This window comes from Ranitomeya variabilis, chromosome 2, assembly GCF_051348905.1.
Source record: "Ranitomeya variabilis isolate aRanVar5 chromosome 2, aRanVar5.hap1, whole genome shotgun sequence".
Classification (NCBI taxonomy): domain Eukaryota; kingdom Metazoa; phylum Chordata; class Amphibia; order Anura; family Dendrobatidae; genus Ranitomeya; species Ranitomeya variabilis.
Window position 1 is genome coordinate 411,555,546 of NC_135233.1, and position 25,841 is coordinate 411,581,386.

Genomic DNA, 25,841 nt, shown 5'->3' on the forward strand with positions numbered 1-25,841 from the left:
ACTCCCAGTTTTACCAGAGTGTGAGGAGTGGCCTAATAGATAGAACCCTTTGCTCCCCCTGGTGGCCAGATGTGAAGTGTAGTGTGTGACTGTGATACCTGGTCAGGTGAACTCCTTTAGTGCCATCAGACGTACCATCACTCCCCCTTGTGGAAGAGCGACAATACTGCAATGACCAGGACTCTGGGGAACTGCACTGCTTTCTCACCTAAGGGACCATTCACACACAGCAGGCTGAGGCCCACATCCCGTTTTATCCTATGTGGCTTTGCAAACTCCATCTGCACATGTATTTTCAACATTCCATAGGATAACATAGGCTGCAATTTCAGACTGTATTATATGGTATTGTGACTAGTTAGTTATTCCCTATAAACAGAAGAATGGATAGCTAAATGATCCATGGGAGTCTGACTGCTGGGGTCCCCTAGTGATCGTCAGAAGGGTGGACCTGGGGTGTTCCGTGCCCGCCACCAACCGGTCAATGATCAGGACAGGGTTTGGGTGACCACGGTTTGCATTGGCCACTCCTTTGTAGCAGACTGGGCAGGTCATGGTGGGCATCCTAGACAACTTATTACAATAGAAATGCAAGATTTGTAATGCAGGAGTGGAATTAAAGGCTCCCTCACATTTGTGATGACACTTTGCACCTTAAGCTGTTTTGTGTGAGTTCGCACATATATACCCTCTACTCCTAACAAGATAGCTATACAGACTCTGACACCATTAACAAGCAGAAAGCTGCCAATCACTAACACTAGAATAATAAGCTACATTGAACTTAACAGAAAATGTTTATTAACAAATTGTAAGTTTCACACAATGGTAAAAGGGGCTTAAAGGGGGTTTCCCACAAATAAAGGTAATTTTAATCAATAGATCTTGGACTAATAATAATAATTTCCACAATTGGATGTGTTTAGAAAAAAATGTTTTTGTGCTGAGATAATCTTATATATGTGTCTCTGATATTTAATGTGTAATGTCCGTGTATGACCATACAGGGACATGGTCGGATCATACCACAGCTACTGGGCAGGGGAAGAAGTACAAGAAACAGTATAGAAATATTACAGCACGGGATTGGAATTCTTTCTTTGAGGTAATAAGTTTTTTTATAAACAGGCTGGGAAAGGTAAAGCTTACAAAAAGAATCATCTGTGATCCCGTGTGGTAATGTCTTCATACTCTCTTGTGTCCTCCCCCTACCCAGGAGATGTGGTATGATCACAGTCATAAACAGATATTACACATTATATTTCAGGGACACGTATATAAGATTATCTCAGGAATGGAACATGTTATTTATCACATCCAATTGTGGAGATTATTATTATTATTATTACAAGATCTATTAAAATCAACTTTAAATGAACATTGTTTGTGGGAAAACCCCCTTTAATGTGGAGAACGAACGTTGGGCACATAAAGCTGTGATAAGGGCTAGCTTTTCGCATGTCACACTGGTCACTGCTGCATTTTCTTATAAAGTCTACGCACTAGCTGTCCAGCCAAGGAAGTTCTGCTCCTTCCCCACGTTGGCTCCTCCTGATTCCGTAGTCCAACAGCAGCTCTGTCCCTGGCTTGAGATCTTTTAAAGCTACAAAGAGGATTACCGGGTCCTTGCCGTCAAGGCATCTAACTTCCGGTTTAAGATTGTTCATTTTTGTAGAATGATTAACAATTCTCCCAAAAGTAGATGGCAGATTTTGGTGGCACTGGCAAGGTTCCTCAGTTGCATCAATGCACATCCACTTCTCTTTGAAGAGGAAAAAGTACATGTAGCAGTTCTCGTCAATTGTCTGTTGAAGCTCTTCTGCTGCCTTTGCGTCCATGAGAACTCCGTGGTAATCGCACACGATGTCTCCCTTTTTAAACCCATGAGTTGTCATTAGCTTCCTGCCGCCCCTCTTGTGGTCCGCTGTAATCACCAGTCCTCTCCATTCCTGCGATGTAACCATATCTATAATGTACTTGCTGTCATCGGCTTCTTTTCTAGATTCGGGCTTCTTCCAAGCTTGGCTGACATGGTCTAGTCGTGGGAGGTTATTTTTCCACCCCTGACTTTCTATGTAGGCTGCCACCTCATCCTTTTTAGGCCTATGCCTAAAGTGCCCTGCAAGGGGAAAAAAAAATTGCATTACATTATTAATAACACATTTGTGCAGATTGGCCTACCGCCTCAACGAATTAGCCTAACTATCCCTGTGTGGCCCATTCACAAACCGTAAACCATAACCAGGTTCCTCGCATCATGTTCTCATACACTTTATGCAGTTAATAGCCCTCGGTGTCTGTACTGCTACATACTTAGGCTGATAACTGGTTCATGCAGCTTTACATGAACACCCGAGCCTTACACAATGGCTGGTCCAAATAACGAAAGCAATTGTTACCGTCAACCTCTCGTGTCTCCCTTTCCCCATAAATTGTAAGCTTGTGAGCAGCAGGGCCCTCATTCCTCCTGGTATCTGTTTTCATCTGTGGGTATTGTTATGCTGTAATGTCTATTGTCTGTACAAGTTCCCTCTATACTGTAAAGTGCTGTGAAATATGTCGGGGCTATATAAATAAAATTATTATTATTATTAAGGTTGCTTTGACAAGGCTGTAGTTTTCCAAGACATCCTTTCCTGGTTTTATGCAGACATAGAATTACCATTAAAATGAATATATCAGAACTCACCTGCAACATCTGCAACTCTTAGTTGATACTGGCTCCGCCTCCACTTTTTCTGGCAATACTTTGCATTATTCTTGGTTATGCCTTTACATATGCTTAACTTTGGAACAGTGTTGTTCAAATGAACAGGACATATTTCAAGCAATTTCTGATAGTAACTATATTTTTCCCATCTGCCAGATGCCTTGTTGCCAGATTCCTCGTTGCCAGATTCCTCATTGCCAGATTCCTCATTGCCAGATTCCTCATTGCTGTCTTTTTCCTCTGTTATGATCCTCTTTCTCTTCACCACTGGAGATCTGTGAAGTTAAGGACAAGTAATTTACCATGGTATAAAGAATGTTCAGCACAGCCTAGGAGGGGAGGTGCACAGTCATAGGTTCCCAAACCTTGATATATAGAATATAAGTGACAGGCACACTCCAAAGTGTTGTGATGCAAAAAAGGGGGGGGGGGAGGTTTATTTACATACAGTAATCACAAACGTTTCAGTCGGAAAATAGGAGGAAGCCAGTCAGGCGAAACGGAACTGTCGGGGTCGCTGTGGAACGCTCCTTACCTGGAGCTTCATCTATGTAAGTTTACAAACCTTAGCAATGTTACTGTATGCAATTTACTTGAGATGCACGAGGCACTTTATTTAGGCTGCGCACGCCACTAAGGGATAATGAGTATATTCATGGCTGGTTGTAGGATCATAGGAGCAGATGTTCCATGACATTTATATATATTTAATACACCATATTACTTTATACAGCTTTTTTTAGACTATAGGTCATTTAATATCTTTGTGCTGACTGCTCATATTTTGACGCAGTATTGATTATTGTTGCTATATATTGGTATATTACCTCATTTGGATGTGGTTCCCAGCTGCTTTTTATGAAGAGGATTGTCCTGTTGAGTATTATTGTTTTTTAATGCTTTTTCTATTAAAAAGATGTTTTTATTGAATTCATACTTTTTGGCTATGCCTCTTTTTCCCTAATATTGTACATATGGGGATTTTCGTCTAAACCCGGGTATATTCTGGCCTAGCCCAAACTATACCCCGGGGTACAAATTGGACTAGTCCAGATTATACCCCTCCAGGTCAGAATATACCCCAGCTACTGTAGATCAGATTTTTCAGCCTTTTGAAAACCATTGAGTGATATAATCAATAACGGAGCCCCAGGCAGCGCACAGGGCTCTAGGCAGCGCACAAGGGTCTCAGGCAGCGCACAAGGGCATCAGGCAGCACACGGGGACCCTGGCAGAACACAGGGCCTCAGGCAGCGCACAGAGGCCCAAGGCAGCACACAGGGCCCCAGGCAGCACAGAGGGGCCCCAGGAAGAGCACAGGGCCCCAGGCAACGCACAGGGCCCCAGGCAACGCACAGGGGCATCAGGCAGCACATGGAGCCCCTGGCAGAACACAGGGCCCAAAGCAGCACAAAGGGCCCCAGGAAGAGCACAGGGGCCCCAGGCAGCGCACAGGGCCCCAGGCAGCACACAGGGGCCCAGGCAGCACACAGGGCCCCAGGCAGCACACAGGGCCCCAGGCAGCGTACAGGGGTCTCAGGCAGTGTACAGGGGCAACAGGCAGCACACAGGGCAACAGGCAGAACACGGGGCAACAGGCAGCGCACAGGGGCCCAAGGCAGCACACAGGGGCCCAAGGCAGCACACAGGGCCCCAGGCAGCACAGAGGGGCCCCAGGAAGGGCACAGGGGCCCCAGGCAACCCACAGGGCCCCAGGCAGCCCACAGGGCTTCAGGCAGCGCACAGGGGCATCAGGCAGCACACGGAGCCCCTGGCAGAACACAGGGCCCAAGAAGGGCACAGGGGCCCCAGGCAGAGTACAGGGCCCCAGGCAGCACACAGGGGCCCCAGGCAGCACACAGGGGCCTCAGGCAGCACACGGAGCCCCTGGCAGCACACAGGGCCCCAGGCAGCGCACAGGGGCCCAAGGGAGCACACAGGGCCCCAGGCAGCACAGAGGGGCCCCAGGAAGAGCACAGGGGCCCCAGGCAGCGCACAGGTCAATAAGCAGCACAGAGGGGCCCCAGGCAGCACAGAGAGACCCCAGGAAGAGCACAGGGGCAACAGGAAGTGCACGGGGCCCCAAGCAGCGCACAGGGCAACAGGCAGCACAGAGGGGCCCCAGGCAGCACAGAGGGGCCACAGGAAGTGCACGGGGCCCCAGGCAGTGCACAGGGCAACAGGCAGCACAGAGGGGCCCCAGGCAGCACAGAGGGGCCCCAGGAAGAGCACAGGGGCCACAGGAAGTGCACAGGGCAACAGGCAGCACAGAGGGGCCCCAGGCAGCACAGAGGGGCCCCAGGAAGAGCTCAGGGGCCCCAGGAAGAGCTCAGGGGCCCCAGGCAGAGCACAGGGCAACAGGCAGCACAGAAGGGCCCCAGGCAGCACAGAAGGGCCCCAGGAAGTAAACGGGGCCCCAAACAGCGTACGGGGCACCAGGCAGCCCGCAGGGCCCCAGGCAGCACACGGGGCCCGTGGCAGAAGACAGAGTACAGGGGGTCCCAGAAACCCCCCCTGGGACATGCGCTCTGTCTATTTCCCCCTTGGGCGCTATCTCTTACCCCCTTCATCACTGTCTCTGCCCCCATGTGCGCTATCTGGGAGCTCCTGTGGGCTGCCTGGGGTCCTGTGCGCAGCCTGGGGCCCTTGTGCACTGCTTGGGGCCCCGTGCGAATGCCTGGGGCCCCTGTGCGCTGCTTGGGGCCCCTGTGCGCTGCCTGGGGCCCCGGGCACTTCCTGGGGCCCCTGGGTGCTGCCTGGGGCCCTGGGTGCTGCCTGGGGCCCCGATATTAAGAATGTCACTTAATGGTTCTCAAAAGCATGAAAAATCTGATCTACAGTAGCTGGGGTATATTCTGACCTGGAGGGGTATAAACTGGACTAGTCCAATTTGAACCCCGGGGTAATGTTTGGGCTAGGCCAGAATATACCTGGGGTATAATCTGGCCTAGGCCACTTTAACCCCGGGTATAGTCTGGGTGGGGGGTTAATCTGTCCTGTTACACCAGGCACTTCCTGTACAGCGGTGCATGCCGCTCGCATGCCATTATCACCGGGCACGGTAATGCAGGAAGACTGTTGAAGGTTGACTTTTTTTCTACACTGGTCTTTTCACTGTATTTTAACACTTGACTGCTATCAATAAGATCTTATACTAATCACCTATTGGAGTGCCTGGTTACAATTTTTAAATAAATGCTGATACAGGAAAGATATATCTGTTTGTGCCGTGTTGGCCAGTACATAGAACAAGAGTTAAGGCCCCGTCTCACATAGCGAGATCGCTAGCGAGATCGCTGCTGAGTCACAAGTTTTGTGACGCAACAGCGACCTCAGTAGCGATCTCGCTATGTGTGACACGTACCAGCGATCAGGCCCCTGCTGCGAGATCGCTGGTCGTGTCGGAATGGCCTGGGCCTTTTTTTGGTCGTTGAGGTCCCGCTGACATCGCTGAATCGGTGTGTGTGACACCGATCCAGCGATGTCTTCACTGGTAACCAGGGTAAACATTGGGTTACTAAGCGCAGGGCCGCGCTTAGTAACCCGATGTTTACCCTGGTTACCAGCGTAAATGTAAAAAAAAACAAACAGTACATACTCACCATCTGTTGCCCGTCAGGTCCCTTGGCGTCTGCTTCCTGCTCTGACTGCCGCCGTAAAGTGAGAGCACAGCAGTGACGTCACCGCTGCGCTCTGCTCTCACTGTACGGCGGCACACAGTCAGAGCGGGAAGCGGACGGCAAGGGACCTGACGGGCAACAGATGGTGAGTATGTACTGTTTGTTTTTTTTGGTAACCAGGGTAAACATCGGGTTACTAAGCGCGGCCCTGCGCTTAGTAACCCGATGTTTACCCTGGTTACCCGGGTGCTGCAGGGAAACTTCGGCATCGTTGAAGACAGTTTCAACGATGCTGAAGTCGTTCCCCTGATCGTTGGTCGCTGGAGAGAGCTGTCTGTGTGACAGCTCCCCAGCGACCACACAGCGACAAAACAGCGACGCTGCAGCGATCAGCATCGTTGTCTGTATCGCTGCAGCGTCGCTGTGTGAGACGGGGCCTTTAGAATGGAGAGTCCTCAGTGGTTGATACTAGTGATAGCTAACTGACAAGATGATAACTAATTGCAGCTTTCCAAACTACTCAGGAGTCTTCTTCAGGCACAGACTGATGAACAGACTGGAGTGGTTTCAAAAGCTGCAATTAGTTACCATCCTCTCAGTTAGCCATTGAAAGGTATCAACCACTGAGGACTCTCAATTCTAAATATTGTTCTAAATAAATGCTGGACATTCATATATTGAATAACACAGATTTCTTACCTTTCTGATGGCTTATCTGAGACGATACAGCCATGGTGTTCCAGAAAATCCACCAAAAATGACTGGGGGTCTAAAAATCTGCTCTTCTTAAAATCAAGAGCGTCAAAAGATACAGTGCTAAGTGAAGTGAGCAGCTTATATCTATTTTTCTTAGCCTCGTCCAGGTAATTATCCAGCTCCTCTGATGAAGCAGTTTTTCTGCAAACCTGGTGGAGGTGATCCCGCAAATGTCTCTGAAGTTTGAAACAAAACTTGCAGAGCAGCTTGTTGATCTCCATCTTCCAGTAGATGCAGACAAATCGTTGTTACAGCTGAATAATAGCAAGATGCTCCTTCAAGACCTGTAGCAAAGTGCCATATACGATAGCTGCTTATATGGAAACCTTTCACCCCCCACCCCTGTGCAAGATAAGGAACTGACCCACCCATCAGCCTGGGGCCACACTACACAAAATAATCACTCTTAATTACTTTTTCACAATGGGTTCATCTAGTAACTCAGGCTACTTTGTTAGATTTGTAATATATCTGTAAAATATTGGAAATTACACCATTTCTTGTACTTGGGTATTTATCAGCTGCAGAAGCTGAAATGTCGCCTGGTGCCACACTCCGGAATATTACCTGTAAATGATGTGTGCATTGATCTGCACTGATTTCACAGGTAATTCTGACACAGATTTCAATGGGACCTGCCACACTTGGGTTTTTGTTTTGCGTGTTCGCACATGTAAAAAAGAAATTGCATGTCGTACTGCAATGCTCAGCGGCCGCAATCTCCCGAAGTTTGCCCTTCAATCATATAGAGAATTTCCCATGGTGATTGGTGTCCTTCTTTTCTACATAGTCTTAATCATTGTCAAGTTACTTAGATATCGTTCATGTTTCACTGAAATGAAAGTGAGACGCAGAATCTTAACAACTAAAAACACAAAAACAAAAGTGCACCGTTGTTTTTCTGGTGAAATTCTCTATACGATTGACATATCACACGTGCGGGGAAAAAAAGTTTTATACCCCCCGTTCCATCACAATGGCCGACATTTTCATATTTTTGCTGGATAGCTCCGCAGCCTAAGCGCACAGCCACTAGACTTTAGAGACCCAATCACGGTGCAGAGATTGTCTGCCAGGCCATGAAACGCCGCAGCCATCTTTGTTGTGGTCGTGCAGTGATTGGCTGGGCCGTACAGCATCATCCCAAGTATAAGAGACCTGGTGCCACCCTGCTCACCGCATTCTGTTCCTGTTTCAGCAAGAGTAGGGAGAGCTGGTGCCGAGATAGGGTCAGAATCGTGGTTTTTAGAGTTAGTGTAGGTCTGCAACTCTTACATCCACAACTCCTGGGAAACCAACAGTTCTTTTTAGGGCTTATTCGCAGGTCCCAATATTGCAGCGCTAGGCAGGCAGGCAGGGTACAGCATATCCACATATAGTAGCATAGTTGTGTGTGCTAGCCTTGCGCCACTTTTTTTTTTCTTTTGGTGTTTTAAATTCACTGAAAAAGGCCTCATATATCTCTGTGCTCCAAGTTTGGCCATTGGAGGCCGGTGTACTTATTTTTTGGCTGTGAGATAATACTCAAATCCTATACAACAACCAATGATTTAAGATTAAAATATAAATTTTATTATAAACACAATAATAACAGTTTAAAATTCAGGAAATGACCACCAGGTGGCAGTAGAATGCAGGTTATCATACAAGGGCATGTCAATAAATTTGGAATAATGAATTTCTTAAGGAAATCAGATAATGTAACGAGCATGGAAATCTCACCATAAATGATCAAAAATTTAGGTAATTTTATTGACATGCCCTTGTATGATAACCTGCATTCTACTGCCACCTGGTGGTCCTTTCCTGAATTTTAAACTGTTATTATTGTGTTTATAATAAAATGTATATTTTAATCTTAAATCATTGGTTGTTGTTTCATATCTATAGGTGTTATGTATTTAAACAGATACACGACCACACATATAGTTGTTTATTTGGTTGACTCAAATCCTATACAGCGCTATTTCGCATAAATGAACTTAAAAAAATACAGTCAGTTAGGTCAGGCTGAGGCCTGCCTGGTGTTTGGGTTTGAAAAATCATAGATTTGCAGGCATACTGATCACATATTATTTCGCTACTAATAAAGACATATGTGTTGAGCATTTGAAATAGTGCATTAGTCCATTTAAAATGGTTAAGGCAAGGGGCAAGGGAGGGGAAAGTGGACATGATGCTGATGGTGCATCCAGAGGACGAGGTCATGTGCAAGGTGAAAGAGGGCAACAACAAACACCCACATCTTCTCACTCGACCTTCCTGTGTCAGTTTCTGGGGGACGGCAGCACACCACTATTGAAGCCAGATCAGTGTGAAACGGTTGTTGGTTGGATAGCGGATAATGCTTCCAGTCACTTAGCCACCACCTCGTCTTCCACACAGTGAAGTCTGAGTAGTCGTGAGTATGGCCAGGATATTCCTCACCCTGATCCTACTTCCTCCCACCATGCCGAGTGCCCTGAGACAACTGATCCCACACTTGGACACTCTGAAGAGCTGTTCAGTTTTCCATTTCAAGATTCAGAAATCTCTGCCGGTCAACTTGAAGTGGGGAAACATGAGATCACATGTAGAGCTGCCCAAAGCTTTGACCAGTCCCGGGCACATGAAGGCGATGGTGGGAAAGTGTCACAAGAGTTGGACGATGATGAGACACAATTGCCAGAAAGTCAGGAGGAGGAGCAGGGTGTGGATGTGAAAGACGAGGTGGTGGATGACATAGTGACTGACCCAACCTGGCAGGAGGACATGCATAGCGAGGACAGCGGCACAAATGGGGAAGGAGGCATATCCCCCCAACAGGCAGGAAGAAGCAGTGTGGTGGCCACAGACAGAAGGCGTGCATCCATTCCCTGTAAAACCAACATGAGTGAAGTTGCCATTCTACCTGTGAGATCTTCCTGAGTCTGGCTATTTTTTTAAAGACTCTGCCGATAACCCCAAAGAGGCCATTTGCAGCACCTGCCATGCGCACAACAGCAGGGGCAGCAAAACAACCAGCCTGACCACCACCAGCATGATCAGGCACATGCAAGCAAAGCCCCGGACTTTGTGGGCCGAACCCCAGGCTCCAGGACCACTGCCTGCTGGTCACACCACTGCTTCTTCCACTGTTTGGCATAGAAGCCAATCCCCAGTACACCGTGCATGTGAAGATTCCTCTAGCCCTGCACCTGTTGTGGTCTACAGTCAAGCAGCACCATCAGCAAGCGCGTCCACGTCCTTGTCCCAGCACAGTGTTCAGTTGTCTATAACCCAGTCTTTGCAAACGCAATACCCCACCAACGCCCCACAGGCCACAGTCCTCAATTCTAATATTTCTCTTCTGCTTGTGCTAGAAATGCTGCCTTTTAGGTTTGTTGAGACGGAAGAGGTCTGCAACCTGATGGCCGCGGCCGTCCCAAGGTACTTGGTCCCCAGTCACCACTATTTCTCCCGATGTGCCATACTGGCATTACACCAGCATGTTTCCCATAACATTAGCCATGCCCTCAACAATGCTGTTACCAGGAAAGTCCACCTAACCACAGACACGTGGACATGTGCTTGTGGGCAGGGAAGGTACATCTCAATGACGGCACACTGGGTTAACATAGTGGAAGCCAGGACCCAGTCCCACCTTGGGATGGAACACATCCTCCCCATGCTGAGGATTGCTGGCCCTACGTCAATCAGGGTTGCCCCCCACAGTCTACAGCTCCTGCACCTCCTCCTCCTCTTCATCCTCCATGTCTGAAATCAACACATCAGTCAGAAGCTGGAAGCACTGCAGCACTGCCTCAGCCAAGTGGCAACAGGCTGTGCTGAAGCCAACGTGCATAGGTGACAAACCGCACAATGCGGAAGAGATGTGGAAAGATGTGAAAGAGCAGTCAGATGTTTGGATGACAGCACTGAACCTACAAGCAAGGCATGGTGGTGTGTGTTACAATGGCCGTAACCTGGTGGCGGCTCTGAGGCAAAGTGAGCTCACACACGTACCTTGCTTGGCCCATGTGCTTAACCTCGTGGTTCAATGTTTTCTGAAAAGCTACCCAGAGCTGCCGGATGTGCTAGTGAAAGTACGCCATCTGTCTGTCCATTTTAGAAAGTCAGCTACAGCTTCAGCCGTCCTTGCCGTGCTTCAGCAGCGGTTTTGGCTACCAGCTCACCGACTGTTGTGTGATGTCCCCACGCGCTGGAACTCTACACTGCATATGTTGGAAATGATTTGTGAGCAGAAGAGGGCCATTGTTGACTACCAACATCAACAAGGCTGTCGAATTTCAGGTCAGACTCCACACATAAGACCTCAGGAGTGGACATGGATGTCCGACATATGTACCATCCTCCAAAACTTTGAGGACTGCACCAAGTTGGTGAGTGGCGATGACGCCATAATTAGTATCACCATCCCGATTCTCAGCATTCTGAAAAACTCTCTACTCACAATCAAAGAGGATGCAGTGCAGGAGGAGCATGAGGACATGGAGCAAGGAAACATACAGGGGGATTACACTCAGCCCAGCCTCATGTCTTCTCAATGTGGATTGGTAGGCAATGAGGAGGAGGAGGAGTAAGAACAGGAGCTACTTTCATGCGCTATAGACGGTACTAGAAAACACATCTGTATTAGCTTCTGTTCAGCGGGGATGGCCTGAGGACAGGGAGGATGAGGATGAGAAGGACACCATGGTCAGTCGTACTGTTGGTGAGGACATGGAAGTCTTGCCTGTTAACAGTCTGGCACACATGGCTGACTTTATGTTGCGCTGCATTTCATGTGACCCTTGGATTATCAAAATTTTGGGTGACACTCATTACTGGTTGGTGACACTTCTAGACCCAGGCTTCAAGTTGAACTTTCAATCTCTTCTGCCTGAGGCAGAGAGGTGTGCTAAAATGTTGCAGCACCAGAGGGCCCTTGTAGCGGAATTATTAAGAAAATTCCCATGTGAGAACACTGGCAGCAAATGTCAGAGTTTGTTGTACAACCAAGGACTCCAAGCGAGAGAGACAGAAGTACAATCCAGCTCAGACAGGGGAACAATGGCCAAGTTCTGGGACAGTTTTCTCAGAACCTCCCATTGTGGTGGCAGAGAGGCAAGGGTTGCTGTCACAAGAAGTGCAATGTTTGGGAAGATGGTGAGGGAGTACCTTGCAGATCGTACAAAAGTACTCTGATTCCTCTGTGCCTTTTAATTATTGGGTATCCAAACTGGACACATGGCATGAACTGGCTCTCTATGCCTTGGAGGTCCTTGCCTGCCCTGCTGCTAGCATTCTGTCATTGAGGGTTTTTAATGCCACTGGTGGAATTATCACAGATAAGCGCATCCGCCTGTGAACTGAAAATGTGTGTTACAATGGCTGACTTCTTAACTTGGTCTCCTGCAATCTGTCCTGTAACTGCCACTAGATCACCAGTGTGAACGTGCTCTGTACTGTGCATGTTGCCCAAGGGGCCTGTGATGGCACTTTTCTTTTTTAAAAAAAAAAGGATTTTACTTTGGGGAATTGGGCATGACATTACATTGGACCGACTTCTTAAGTCTTAAGTCTGTGGAAGGTTCACCTGATAAAGACGGTTTAACCGCTGAAACGCGTTGTGGTTCAACACTAAAATCCTTGTATTGGTCTCAATTCCAGCGCTCCTAGGACTGTTATTACTATTCTTTACTGTCTCCTGCAATGTGTCCTTTAATTGCCACTAGATGACCAGGGTGCACGTGCAGCGCCCCAGAGTCCTGGTCGTTGCAGTACTGATGCTCTGCCGCTAAGGGGGGCTATGGTACGTCTGATGGCACTGAAGGAGTTCATCTGACCAGGTATCACATACACCAATACATTTCACAGTCGGGCCTCCAGGGGGAGCTAAGGGTGCTATTTATTAGGCCACTCCTCACCGTGTGGGTAAACTGGGGGTCAGGCAAGAAGTTAGATCAGAAAGCTGACTGGGTTGGAACCAGGCAACACCCTGTGGCAGGGGGTGTTGTGAGGGAAGATTCGGTAGGGTCCCTGTCAGGTTTGGGACCATGACAGAGGCCTGGCAACGAGGAAGAACGTCACGGGACCGTGCCTGCTCAGCATAGCGGCGGTGCCCTAAGAAAGGATCAGAAGCGATATATATTGTGCTGAGTGAGAAACGAGATCAAAGCAACAAGGAGAATACCAGTAGGAGTCGTGCTGTAAGATCGAGGCAACATCCTACTGAGGCGCACAGCCGGCGGCCGGAACGCCGAGGAAGTATTTATATATCTAGCTCCAAGCAATACTTCAAACCAACGGCAGGACAGTCAGTCATAGGCGGGCTGTCTCACCTAAATCACCCAAGAAGACATAGGGGGCAACCTGTGGAGAGGGGCGACTCTAGGGTCCCGGAAGAGCTCCGAGCCTACCCGTCATACGGGTGCGTCCCAACCATAACACCGGGAGGGACGGATTAGCAGAACATCACCTAATCGAGTTGTGAGGGAACACGAGAAACAGACACAACAGTTGTGGGGACTTTCCGTAAGCACAGCAGGGAAGGACCGCAACACTTAGCGCTAGCAGGAAGGCACAGATTTCCACCTGCAAAGGGAACTCTGGAGGTGCCATCGGACCGGACGGACTTGCACAGCCTGGTTAACCGTATTCCGGATTGAGGACTCAGAGATCTTCAGTAAAGAGGTAAAGAGACTGCAACCTGGTGTCCTCATTATTTACTGCGACTGGCACTTCACAACTACACCACCATTCACCACTCATTGACTGGACTTCCCCCCTCCGCGCAGGCAGGGCCACGGACCGGGTCTGGCCACCGTGACAATCCCCAGAACAGAGACTCAGAGGCCCGGTACCGGGTACCCCTCGGCCCTGCGGCGGTGGGGGCGCTCCATTTTGGCGTCACGAACAGGATCTACTTAAGCCTGAAGAATCAGGTCATGTGTGCCTTGGAACTGTGATTTATTGTGCTTGGACTGTGCTTTATTGAGAGAACTGTGTGCTGCCATTACTACAAGGATTGCCGCCAAAACCGCCGCCATTGCAGCGCTGAGGAGAAGCGCAGGAGAAGAAGAGGGGCATGGAGTGGGCGTAGACAAGCTGAAGAGCGCGAAGGACAATGGCCGCCCAGTCTAAATATTTCTGTGTCCTGAGGACGTGTCCGTCAACAGCCGAGGTCCGCCTCCTGATCCTGTTTGGAGGGTGGAGACCATGGAGACAGGGCCGCCCACGAAAGAGACCACGGGAAGAAGACGCTGGGGAGGAGATAAAGATGGCAACGCCAGGAGCACCGCGTGGGGATGACCTGACCTGGCATGGAGCCGCATCACCAGACACAGCCTCGGAGACGCCATCGTTGCGGGGACTGGCCCTCACGGAACCACCGATGGGTCGACCCAACTGGCAAATGTCCGAGGAGTGTGTGGCCGCAGCCGAGGCCCGACAGATAGCACGCCGCTTGGAGGCTGATGCCTGCGTGCTCGCTCGGCTGGGCCAGCCCACGGAGGTCCACCTGTCTCCGGTGTCCCCTGCTCCTCCCAACCCGGCCGCGGCTGAAGGTACGCTGCAGACACAGGGCATGAGAATCCTGCCGGAGGCCGAACACCTGCGGCGCTTGATGACGGCGTGGCGGAGCCGACCCCAGCCTGCAGCCCAGATCGACCTGACCAGCGTGGAAGAAACCCCGCCATCACACTGGGGTGTGGTGGTATCCTTTAACTCCCGACATGGGAGGGGAGTTATACAGGAGATTGGGGAGCCGCTACAGGTCCGTGTAGACCGGGAGGAAGTGGAGCCCTGCGGAGGAAGGTTCGCTTGCGACCTGGAGCCAGGTGATGCTGTGACCTACACCAGATGGAGGAGGGAGGTCAGCTGGGTAGCTCGGGGCGTCCAGCGGTGCGTCGCACTCCAGGCCGCTGCCGGAACATCAGAAGACGAACCTCCTGCTGAAAAGGCAACGGAACCTGTCCCTGCGGAGCAGCGGGGGACCCAGACCCACCACGTACCTTGGGGGCGTGCCGGTCCATCAGTGAGAAGGGCATCACGGCGAGGGATCCTGTCACTGCTGGGGCAGGAACCGCTCCTTGGATCGGCAGCGCGACCCGTTGGTCTGGTGAGGCCCGGAAGGAAACCACCTTCTGCACCACAAGAGTAAGGTCTTAAAACTCTGCATTACATGTAAATAGTTCTTCAAACTGTTTTCTGCTATGTTGCTGCTAAAACCCGTCCAGGGTTAACTCTTAAAGGGATCCCTTTGTTGACCCGGGATCCCTATTGCTTTTGTTTTTGTGTTATTTCAGAGTTTTGCACAAGTTCTCAAAGACTGCTGGAATCATGAACAGTGCATGATACAAACTCCTTGTAAATAGTTGCACCTTCTTAAAGGTGCTCCTTACTGGTTTTACCTACAAGAAAGACTCTTTGCGAAGATATGGTTCTTGGAACTCGCACCGGAGTCCTTACTGTGTACGGACTGGTAGCTGAAGAAGCTGCGCTACCTCATAAAGACTTGGTCCCCTCTTAAAGGGGATGTTCACACGTTGTACTTAGGAATGGTATTGCCTTAAGACAGCTAGAGGGCAGTAATGTCTTAGAAGAAAGAAAGTAATAATGCTGATATGTAAACGTTAAATGTAATCAACTAGTTAATTGTAAAAAAGTGTTTGATAATGATGAGGACAGAAAGTGAACCCGGACGGGGTTAGTTGGTGAGTCCTCCTAGAAGCCATATAGAGATGGCTCATTGATCCTAAACTGAAGGAAAAATGATATGTTCTATACTGTGTATAGTGGTGGAAGGGCAGTAGGCCCGGGCTGAAAGGGGCGGTCCTGCATATAAAGGAGAGGCAGTAGGTCTGGAGCAGCTAGGACAGGCGGTCCTGCAGACTTAAAGAAGGAGAACGTAGAAAAGTTGAGTAGTATTATAATGTTTTATAAGAAAGTCTTAAGTGGATTGAGCGTGTACGTCCTTAAAGGCAATGTTAACTTATTGTTCGAAGTTTGCACTAAGTAGAATACCCGGTTGGGTAAAAGAAAGTTATTTATAGCGTGTTGCTGTAATATTTGACCATGTTTTGTAACGTTCAAGTATCCTCACCTCCCATAAAGGGAAGCCCTGTTCAAACTTGCTTATTGTTATTGCATTTTAAAATTGTATGTCTTTTTGCTAACCTGTATTGTTGTTTTCTTCCCAGTCCAGGAGTACTGGATTTAACCGGGGGGGGAGTGCAGCGCCCCAGAGTCCTGGTCGTTGCAGTACTGATGCTCTGCCGCTAAGGGGGGCTATGGTACGTCTGATGGCACTGAAGGAGTTCATCTGACCAGGTATCACATACACCAATACATTTCACAGTCGGGCCTCCAGGGGGAGCTAAGGGTGCTATTTATTAGGCCACTCCTCACCGTGTGGGTAAACTGGGGGTCAGGCAGGAAGTTAGATCAGAAAGCTGACTGGGTTGGAACCAGGCAACACCCTGTGGCAGGGGGTGTTTTGGGGGAAGATTCGGTAGGGACCCTGTCAGGTTTGGGACCCTGACAGAGGCCTGGCAACGAGGAAGAACGTCACGGGACCGTGCCTGCTCAGCATAGCGGCGGTGCCCTAAGAAAGGATCAGAAGCGAGATATATTGTGCTGAGTGAGAAACGAGATCAAAGCAACAAGGAGAATACCAGTAGGAGTCGTGCTGTTAGACCGAGCCAACATCCTACTGAGGCGCACAGCCGGCGGCCGGAACGCCGAGGAAGTATTTATATATCTAGCTCCAAGCAATACTTCAAACCAACGGCAGGACAGTCAGTCATAGGCGGGCTGTCTCACCTAAATCACCCAAGAAGACATAGGGGGCAACCTGTGGAGGGGGCGACTCTAGGGTCCCGGAAGAGCTCCGAGCCTACCCGTCATACGGGTGCGTCCCAACCATAACACTGGGAGGGACGGATTAGCAGAACATCACCTAATCGAGTTGTGAGGGAACACGAGAAACAGACACAACAGTTGTGGGGACTTTCCGTAAGCACAGCAGGGAAGGACCGCAACACTTAGCGCTAGCAGGAAGGCACAGATTTCCACCTGCAAAGGGAACTCTGGAGGTGCCATCGGACCGGCCGGACTTGCGCAGCCTGGTTAACCGTATTCCGGATTGAGGACTCAGAGATCTTCAGTAAAGAGGTAAAGAGACTGCAACCTGGTGTCCTCATTATTTACTGCGACTGGCACTTCACAACTACACCACCATTCACCACTCATTGACTGGACTTCCCCCCTCCGCGCAGGCAGGGCCACGGACCGGGTCTGGCCACCGTGACAATCCCCAGAACAGAGACTCAGAGGCCCGGTACCGGGTACCCCTCGGCGGTGGGGGCGCTCCACACGTGCTCGGTACTATTATAGGCAGGTGATTTTTGGGCACGGGGGCTGTGAAGGCACTATTTCATTTTGTAAAAACAGGACCCCACATTGGGTAATTGGGCATTACATTACATTGGGCCTACTTCTTATATCTGTCTCCTGCAATGTGTCCTTTAACTGCCACTAGATGACCAGGGTGCACGTGCTCAGTACTGTTAAAGGCCTGTGATTTCTGGGCACGGGGGCTGTGCAGGCACTATTTCATTTTATAAGAACAGGACCCCACATTGGGGAATTGGGCATTACATTACATTGGGCCTACTTGTTAACCCCTTCCCGACCTGTGACACCACGTAGGCGTCATGAAGGTCGGTGCCAATCCGACCTGTGACGCCTATGTGGCATCATGGAGGGATGGCGTCCCTGCAGATCGGGTGAGAGGGTTAACTCCAATTTCACCCGATCTACAGGGACACGGGGATTGTAATATTTCACCTATGAAAATGGTGAAATATTACAACCCAGCCATGGCCGATGCTGCAATATCATCGGCCATGGCTGGAAACCCTGACCTGCCCCCCCACAGCCACCGATCACCTCCCCAGTCCTCCGTCCTGTGCTCCGCTCCTCTCTGTCCTCCTGTCCGCTTCCCCGTCCTCCTGTCCGCTCCCCCCGTGCTCCGATCCCACCCCCCGTGCTCCAATCCCCCCCGTTCTCCAATTCCCCCCGTGCTCCGAGATCCCCCTCATACTTACCGAGCCTCCAGGTGTCCGTCCGTCTGCTCCATGGGCGCCGCCATCTTCCAAAATCTTTTTACCCTTGGGAAAATAACAAAATTGTTGCTAAAAAATAATTTTTGTGACTAAAGTTAAATGTTCATTTTTTCCTTCCATGTTGCTTCTGCTGCTGTGAAGCACCTGAAGGGTTAATAAACTTCTTGAATGTGGCTTTGAGCACTTTGAGGGGTGCAGTTTTTAGAATGGTGTCACTTTTGGGTATTTTTAGCCATATAGAACCCTCAAACTGACTTCAAATGTGAGGTGGTCCCTAAAAAAAATGGTTTTGTAAATTTTGTTGTAAAAATGAGAAATCACTGGTCAAATTTTAACCCTTGTAACTTCCTAGCAAAAAAAAAATTTTGTTTCCAAAATTGTGCTGATGTAAAGTAGACATGTGGGAAATGTTACTTATTAACTATTTTGTGTTACATAACTCTCTGGTTTAACAGAATAAATATTCAAAATGTGAAAATTGCGAAATTTTCGCCAAATTTCCGTTTTTTTCATAAATAAACTCAGAAATTAGCGACCTAAATTTACCACTAACATGAAGCCCAATATGTCATGAAAAAAACAGTCTCAGAACCGCTAGGATCCGTTGAAGCATTCCTGAGTTATTACCTCATAAAGGGACACTGGTCAGAATTGCAAAAAAAGGCCAGGTCATTAAGGTCAAAATAGGCTGGGTCATAAAGGGGTTAAGTCTGTCTCCTGCAATGTGTCCTTTAACTTCCACTAGATGACCAGGGTGCACATGCTCAGTACTTTTATTGGCTGATGATTTTTGGGCACGGGGGCTGTGATGGTACTATTTTTAAGTCCAATAAGGACAACACATTGGGGAATTGGGCATGACATTTCTTTGGGCCTACTTCTTAACTCAGTTTCCTGCAATCTGTCCTGTACCTGCCAGTAGATCACTAGGGTGAACGTGGTCTGTACGGGGTATTTAGGACTAGGGGGTCGTGATGGCACTATTTTAATCAGTCCAAAAAGAACCCCACATTGGGGAATTGGGCATGGCATTCCATTAGGCCTACTTCTTAACTCTGTCTCCTGCAATGTCTCTTGTTTAACTGCCACTAGATCACCAGGGTGAACGTGCTTTGTACTGTTATATGCTCGTGAAGTTTGGTCAAGGGGGGCTGTGATGGCACTAGTCAATTTTTCACAAAAGGTACCCCCATTGGTGAAACCACATCCTTCCTGGCAAACACTTCATAATCATAACATTTGTGTACCTTAACCACTTAATAACCACCGATACGTCTTTTAACTGACATGAGATATAAGAGAATAGCCTCCCCATACAGGTGACAATCCAGCAGCTGTCAGCTGTACACTATAGCTGACAACTTGCTGCATCAGCCATGATTGGTGTTTGCACCGTCCATATCTGTTTAACCCCTTAGATGCTGCTGTCAATAGTGACTACATCATATAAATGGTTAACGGAGTGTGGGGGCTTCCTCTTTATCCCAATTGGTGCCCTCAGATCATGATTTTGTGGTCCTAATGTTTGCCATGGCAGTTCATTACTAAATAACGGCCTTAGAGTCTGATGGCTGTAGTAACCTGGTCAGAAGTTAGCGGCATTTAGGTGGTAAAAATGCACATTTTCATTTCTGTCACGCCACTTTGCATTAGTTCCTGAAAATCACCTGAAGGGTTCATAAACTACCTGACAGCAGTTTTCAATATGTCAGGGGGTGCTGTTTTTAAAATGTTATAACTTTTTCAGGGTTTCCCAATATATGGGATGCCTAAAGGTGTCAGGGGGTGCTGTTTTTAAAATGTTATAACTTTTTCAGGGTTTCCCAATATATGGGACGCCTAAAGGCACTTCAAACATGGATAGGTCCCTAAAAAAAATACATTTTGTAAATTTCCTTGAAGAAATGAAAAATTACTACCTAATTTTAAAACCTCCTAAAATGCTAACAAAATAAAAGAACATTTTATAAATGGTGCTGATGTAAAGCAGACATATGCAACATATTATTTATTAACAATTTTGTGTGTTATGACTATCTGGATTAAAGGGATAATCCTTCAAAGTTTGAAAATTGCTAATTTTTTAACATTTTTCTCAAATTTCTGATATTTTTTATAAATAAACACAAAACATATCGACCTAAATTTACCATTAACATAAAGTATAATGTGTATCGAAAAAAAAATCTCAAAATCACTGGGATGTGTTAAAGTATTCCAGAGTTATTACCACATAAAGTAACACTGGTCATTTTTCAAAAATTTGTCTCTGTCACTAAGGGTTTAAAGAGCTCACTTGAAAAGCTCCTTTTTGTGTTGCCTGGTTGCTAACATTGGACACTATACACTTCATATAAATTTGATAAAGCAATGCTGTTACTTTGCCTCAGTAGCTCATTAAAAATATAGCTTTGTCCACTATATTTGTTTCTCTCCTTGTGAGCCTTAACTTTGTCTATCTCAAATGTACAAATAGAGTACAAACAGTTCTAAGCCTCTATATGTTTGCTGTTTGTTATTGTAAAACATTAAGGTTTACTGAAACTATGCCGGTGGTGGTTTGATCTAAATCCTTGTGGCTTTTATTTTCTAGGGGTTTATGGCCCCTCGTCTGATGCCTACATGATATCTCAGTTTCATCCAACCTTGAAAAGTGGCCACTTGAAGGTGTGGGTGAAACTAGAGTGATGACATAGTGTAAATCACTATATAAGACCAGAGAAACATGACTAAGACAGATACCAAAACTGGGGTACCTGTACATGTACAGTGTGCTGATACCTGCATAATTGGGGACGCCCATGCAGTGTAGGTAATCTCCCAGGGGTTCTCTGTCTTGGTGTTGCTTCTCTGATATTCAAAACGGATGATGTTTAAAAGCCTCTTGGTGATGATCTAACTATACTGTATGTAGTTAATCTTCATATATACGTAATCACTATATTTATTTAATCCTTATATGTCCTTATTAACCTGTGTATGTTAACACATACAAAAATGTACGCACTCACACTATTCAGTCATACAATTCCTTGAATTTTGTAGTTTACATTAAAATTGCCTTGTATTGCAAGTATTTGGCTTTTTTAAAGCTGTATCTGAACCTTAGTGTTAAAAACATGTCAAATAAAATTGCCAAATTCTCCTGTAAATAATTGTGCAAAGAGGGAACCATCATACCATTAAAAAATATGAGTTGATTTTCCTGGCCTCATCCAGTATGTGGGTTCCAAGGCCTAATGGGATGCATGTGACTGACTATGCAGCAGGGCTGGCCTTGCCGCCAATGTGTAAAACCAAGGAGTGCGAGAGTACAAAAAGCATATTGTGAAGTAGATTTTCATGGGCACATCCAATATGTGGGTTCCAAGGTCTAATGGAGTGCATATGACTGACTATGCAGCAGGGCTCACCTTCCTGCCAATGTATAAAACAAAGGAGGATGCAGTACAAAATGCATATTGTGAAATGGATTTTCCTGGGCCCATCCACTATGTGGGTTCCAAGGGCTAATGGGGTGCATATGACTATGCAGCATGGCTCGCCTTCCTGCCAATGTATAAAACAAAGGAGTTTGGATCACAAAATGCATATTCTGAAGTGGATTTTCCTGGGCCCATCCACTATGTGGGTTCCAAGGCCTAATGGGGTGCATATGACTGACGATGCAGCAGGGCTGGCCTTGCCGCCAATGTATAAAACAAAGGAGTATGGAGCACAAAATGCATATTGTGAAGTGGATTTTCATGGCCGCATCCACTATGTGGGTTCCAAGGCCTGATGGGGTGCATATGACTATGCAGCAGGGCTCGCCTTCTTGCCAATGTGTAAAACAAAGGAGTACAAGAGTACAAAATGCATATTCTGAAGTTCATGACATTTGGTTAAAAGTCTGGAAGAACACAGTCTCTCCAGCAACTCTGGGATTAAGGGGAGTGGGTAGCGATTCTAAATAGTGATGGGCGAGCACTAAAATGCTCGGGTGCTCGTTACTCGGGTCGAGCAAATTGGAATACTCGGGTACTTGGCCACAACAACGAGCCCATTGTAAGTCTATGGGAGACCCGAGTATTTTTACCGCGATCCCCCTGGGGTCCTTTTAAGGTCTAAAAACGTCTGAAAATTATGGAAACACTGCTCAAATGACACTCATGGGGATCGCTCCTGGAAGCATTCCTGACTCCTAGTTCACAGCCTTAATAATTTTTTTCCGAGATTCATGCCATTTTTCCCGGTGCCACAAAAAACACATGAAAACGAAACCAAAGCGGGTTTTGCTTGGAAATATGTCAAGGTACATCCTTTGCAGGTGAATGACTTGCCTGTAAGGCCAAATATTTAACCCCAGACCGAAAATTTCCTCTCCCACTTAGGCTTAGTTCAGACGCAGCGTTTTTGAAGAGTTTTTCAACTTTAACATTGCTTTCAACCACTGCAAATGCATTCACTGGGAAATGTCATTGTAACATTTAACACCCCTAGCTGGCCATGTGGTGTGTGACACATAAGCAGATCCATCTTGTTTCATTTATGAAGGAGGGACTCTTAATGTCACAGAGCCTATTTTCACTGGTGCACCAGGCGGCATTAATCTTCTTAAAGGGCTATTATGAAACAGTGGGTCTCCTAAGCTGTTGTAGCCTATGCTGTGAGTGGCTGGTCTGCCAAGAATTACGACGCACCACAATACCCCTGTCATAAGATGTCCAGGGGGGACTCCAGGAAAAGTGTTCCATTGAATTCAAGGTGTGACCTGCTACCAATTCATATGCCCCCCAATATGCCTTTGAACCCACATACTGGATGGGCCCAGGAAAATCCACTTCACAATATGCATTTTGTACTGCGTACTCCTTTGTTTAACACATTGGTGGCAAGGCCAGCCCTGCTGCATAGTCATATGCAGCCCATTAGGCCTTGGAACCCACATAGTGGATGGGCCCAGGAAAATCCACAGGGGGGTGACCTTTGGCCAGCACACAGCTATCACATGTGCAGGGGGCTTATCTTAGTTATCCCACCACTGCTACATTGTGATGAAAACACAAACCAGGCTATCCCCTTCACCCCCGGAGCTTTTTCCGTTTTTTCGTTTTCGTTTTTCGCTCCCCTCCTTCCCAGAGCCATAACTTTTTTATTTTTCCGTCAAAATGTCCATGTGAGGGCTTATTATTTGCGGGACGAGATGTACTTTTGAATGATACCATTGGTTTTACCATGCAGTGTAACAGAAAACGGGAAAAAAATTCCAAGTGTGATGAAATTGCAAAAAAAGTGCAATCTCACACTGGTTTTTTGTTTGGCTTTTTTGCTAGGTTCACCAAATGCTAAAACTAACCTGCCATTATGATTCTCCAGGTCATTACGAGTTCTTAGACACCTAACATGTCTAGGTAAAAATTTCAAAGTTTGCTAAAAAAAAAAAAAAAAAATTGCGCGATTTTCCGATACCCGTAGCGTCTACATTTTTCGTGATCTGGGGTCGGGCGAAGGCTTATTTTTTGCATGCCGAGCTGGTGTTTTTAATTATACCATTTTGATGCAGGTATGATCTTTTGATCGCCCGTTATTGCATTTTAATGCAATGTCGCGGCGACCAAAAAAATGTAATTTTGGCGTTTTGATTTTTTTCTCGCTACGCCATTAGCGGTCAGGTTAGTCCTTTGTTTTTATTGATAGATCGGGCGATTCTGAACGCGGCGATACCAAATATGTGTATGTTTGATTTTTTTTTATTGTTTTATTTTGATTGGGGCGAAAGGGGGGTGATTTGAACTTTTATATATTTTTTATTTTTTTTATATTTTTAACCACTTTTTTTAAAAAATTTTGGCATGCTTCAATAGCCTCCATAGGAGGCTAGAAGCATGCACAACTTGATCGGCTCTGCTACATAGAGGTGAAGCACAGATCACCTCTATGTAGCAGAAATCCAGGTGTAATTTGAGCGCCGACCACAGGGTGGCGCTCAAAGCAATCGGCCATCAACAACCATAGAGGTCTCAAGGAGACCTCTGGTTGTTATGTCAATGCACCGCTGCCCCCCGATCATGTGATGGGGGTCAGCAGTGCGAGCACTTCCGGCCGCGTGGCCGGGAGCGCTAGTTAAATGCCGCTGTCAGCGCTTGACGGCGGCATTTAACTAGTTAATGGGCGCGGGCGGATCGCGATTCAGCTCGCTCTCATTGCGCGCATATGTCAGCTGTACAAAACAGCTGACATGTCGCGGCTTTAAGGTGGGCTCACCGCCGGAGCCAACCTTAAAGCAGGGGATCTGCCAGCTGACGTACTATTCCGTCAGCTGGCAGAAAGGGGCTATTGACCTATCAATTTACCGCAGGGGCTTATTTTAGTTATCCCACTGCTGCTACAATATGTCATGAACTTCAGGGATTTATGCATATCCCTCTTTCCAGTTCCACTTTGGAACTTGCAGCTCTCCGGCGCCCCCCTTACTCTCCGGTCAGTCAGGGAACTACACCTGGGATAATAAGTCGCCGGATGGGCCGCTTCACTGTGGACTGGCTAGCAAGCACACTTCAGTGAGAGAATTATAAATGCTCAGGTCGCAGCCAGACAATAGCTTATAAAACCCTGTTCCGTCACTGCCAGCTTTACCCACCTAGCCCCGAACACACTTCACTGCCACCAGCTCAGATTCCTCAACAGAGGGGTTCGAGCCAACCCAAGTTAGTAGCGTAATTGACTTCAGGCACATGAAAATTCGCTATAGAAAATGGAGAAGACAAACTAGTAATTTTTATAGTTTACTCCAAAAGGTAGGCAGTGTTTACAAAAGGTATATGAAGATTTTGCAATATGAAACAAAGTGTTTACAAGCAATTACAAAAAAACAGGGATAAAAGAAGATAAACACTCACATGTTGCTTAGATCATCCTAGCTAACCATGCTGGTGGGAGGAGCCAGACATCCCAATTCATCAGTGGGTCCGGGTGCAACAGCTTCTCAGGTAAAACTGAAGGCTGGGCTGAGTGCAGTAACTTATACTTCTGGGCTTGTGACATAACTAAAGGGGCTGGTTTACCTGCACCCTCCCCTAACTGTCCAGGTACACATTTTGGTAAGAAAATGTAAAATACTTATAATACTCCTAAATGTTCTTGAGAACCTAGCAGAATAACGGCACACACATCACTCATCTTATATTGAAATTAGCTTTCTAATTAGTCTAAACTCAGGCTAGCTATTCCACTCTGTTTAGGAGAAATCCATTTATATGGTTCTCTTGGTGCTAGATTTCAGCAAATGGCCCTGTAGCAACGCTCTATCAAAGCACATTCCAAATATGTATCTGTCATATTTCTATTATACACTGGCTTCGCATTATGGTTTCTTTAATATCTTCCCCCATACACAGCAAGCCCAGATGGTTGGAGACAAAGAAATTCCTACTGGAGGGAGGAAGGAAGTAGTGAGGAGGGTCAGAGCCCCACACTGGAGTTTCAAGTTACACAGGGTCTCGGCCATAGGGGTTTGTGCCTATACCAGCGAAGGCAGTGGGAAGGGAAAGAAAGGAGGTCGGAATAGCCCACAGTGTGTGTCTTGTACAGCTAGGCAGATACTTAAACATGGCGTATTCACATTATCGTGACACTAAACTCTAAGACGGGCTTACAATCTCATACAATGTCATACGAATCTCGAAT

The 25,841-nt window shown here is 47.4% G+C and overlaps 1 protein-coding gene across 1 annotated transcript; it reads right to left on the bottom strand.

Annotated features, from left to right (window-relative positions):
• Window positions 1–795: 795 nt before the first annotated feature.
• LOC143803818 (uncharacterized) lies at window positions 796–7,307 on the bottom strand. Its single transcript, XM_077281583.1, has 3 exons — window positions 7,030–7,307; window positions 2,690–2,985; window positions 796–2,119 (listed from the first exon to the last, which is right to left on the bottom strand). Exons 1-3 carry the CDS (start codon window positions 7,305–7,307, stop codon window positions 1,503–1,505), a joined length of 1,191 nt encoding a protein of 396 aa, XP_077137698.1. The 3' UTR covers window positions 796–1,502.
• Between the last annotated feature and the right edge of the window lie 18,534 nt (window positions 7,308–25,841).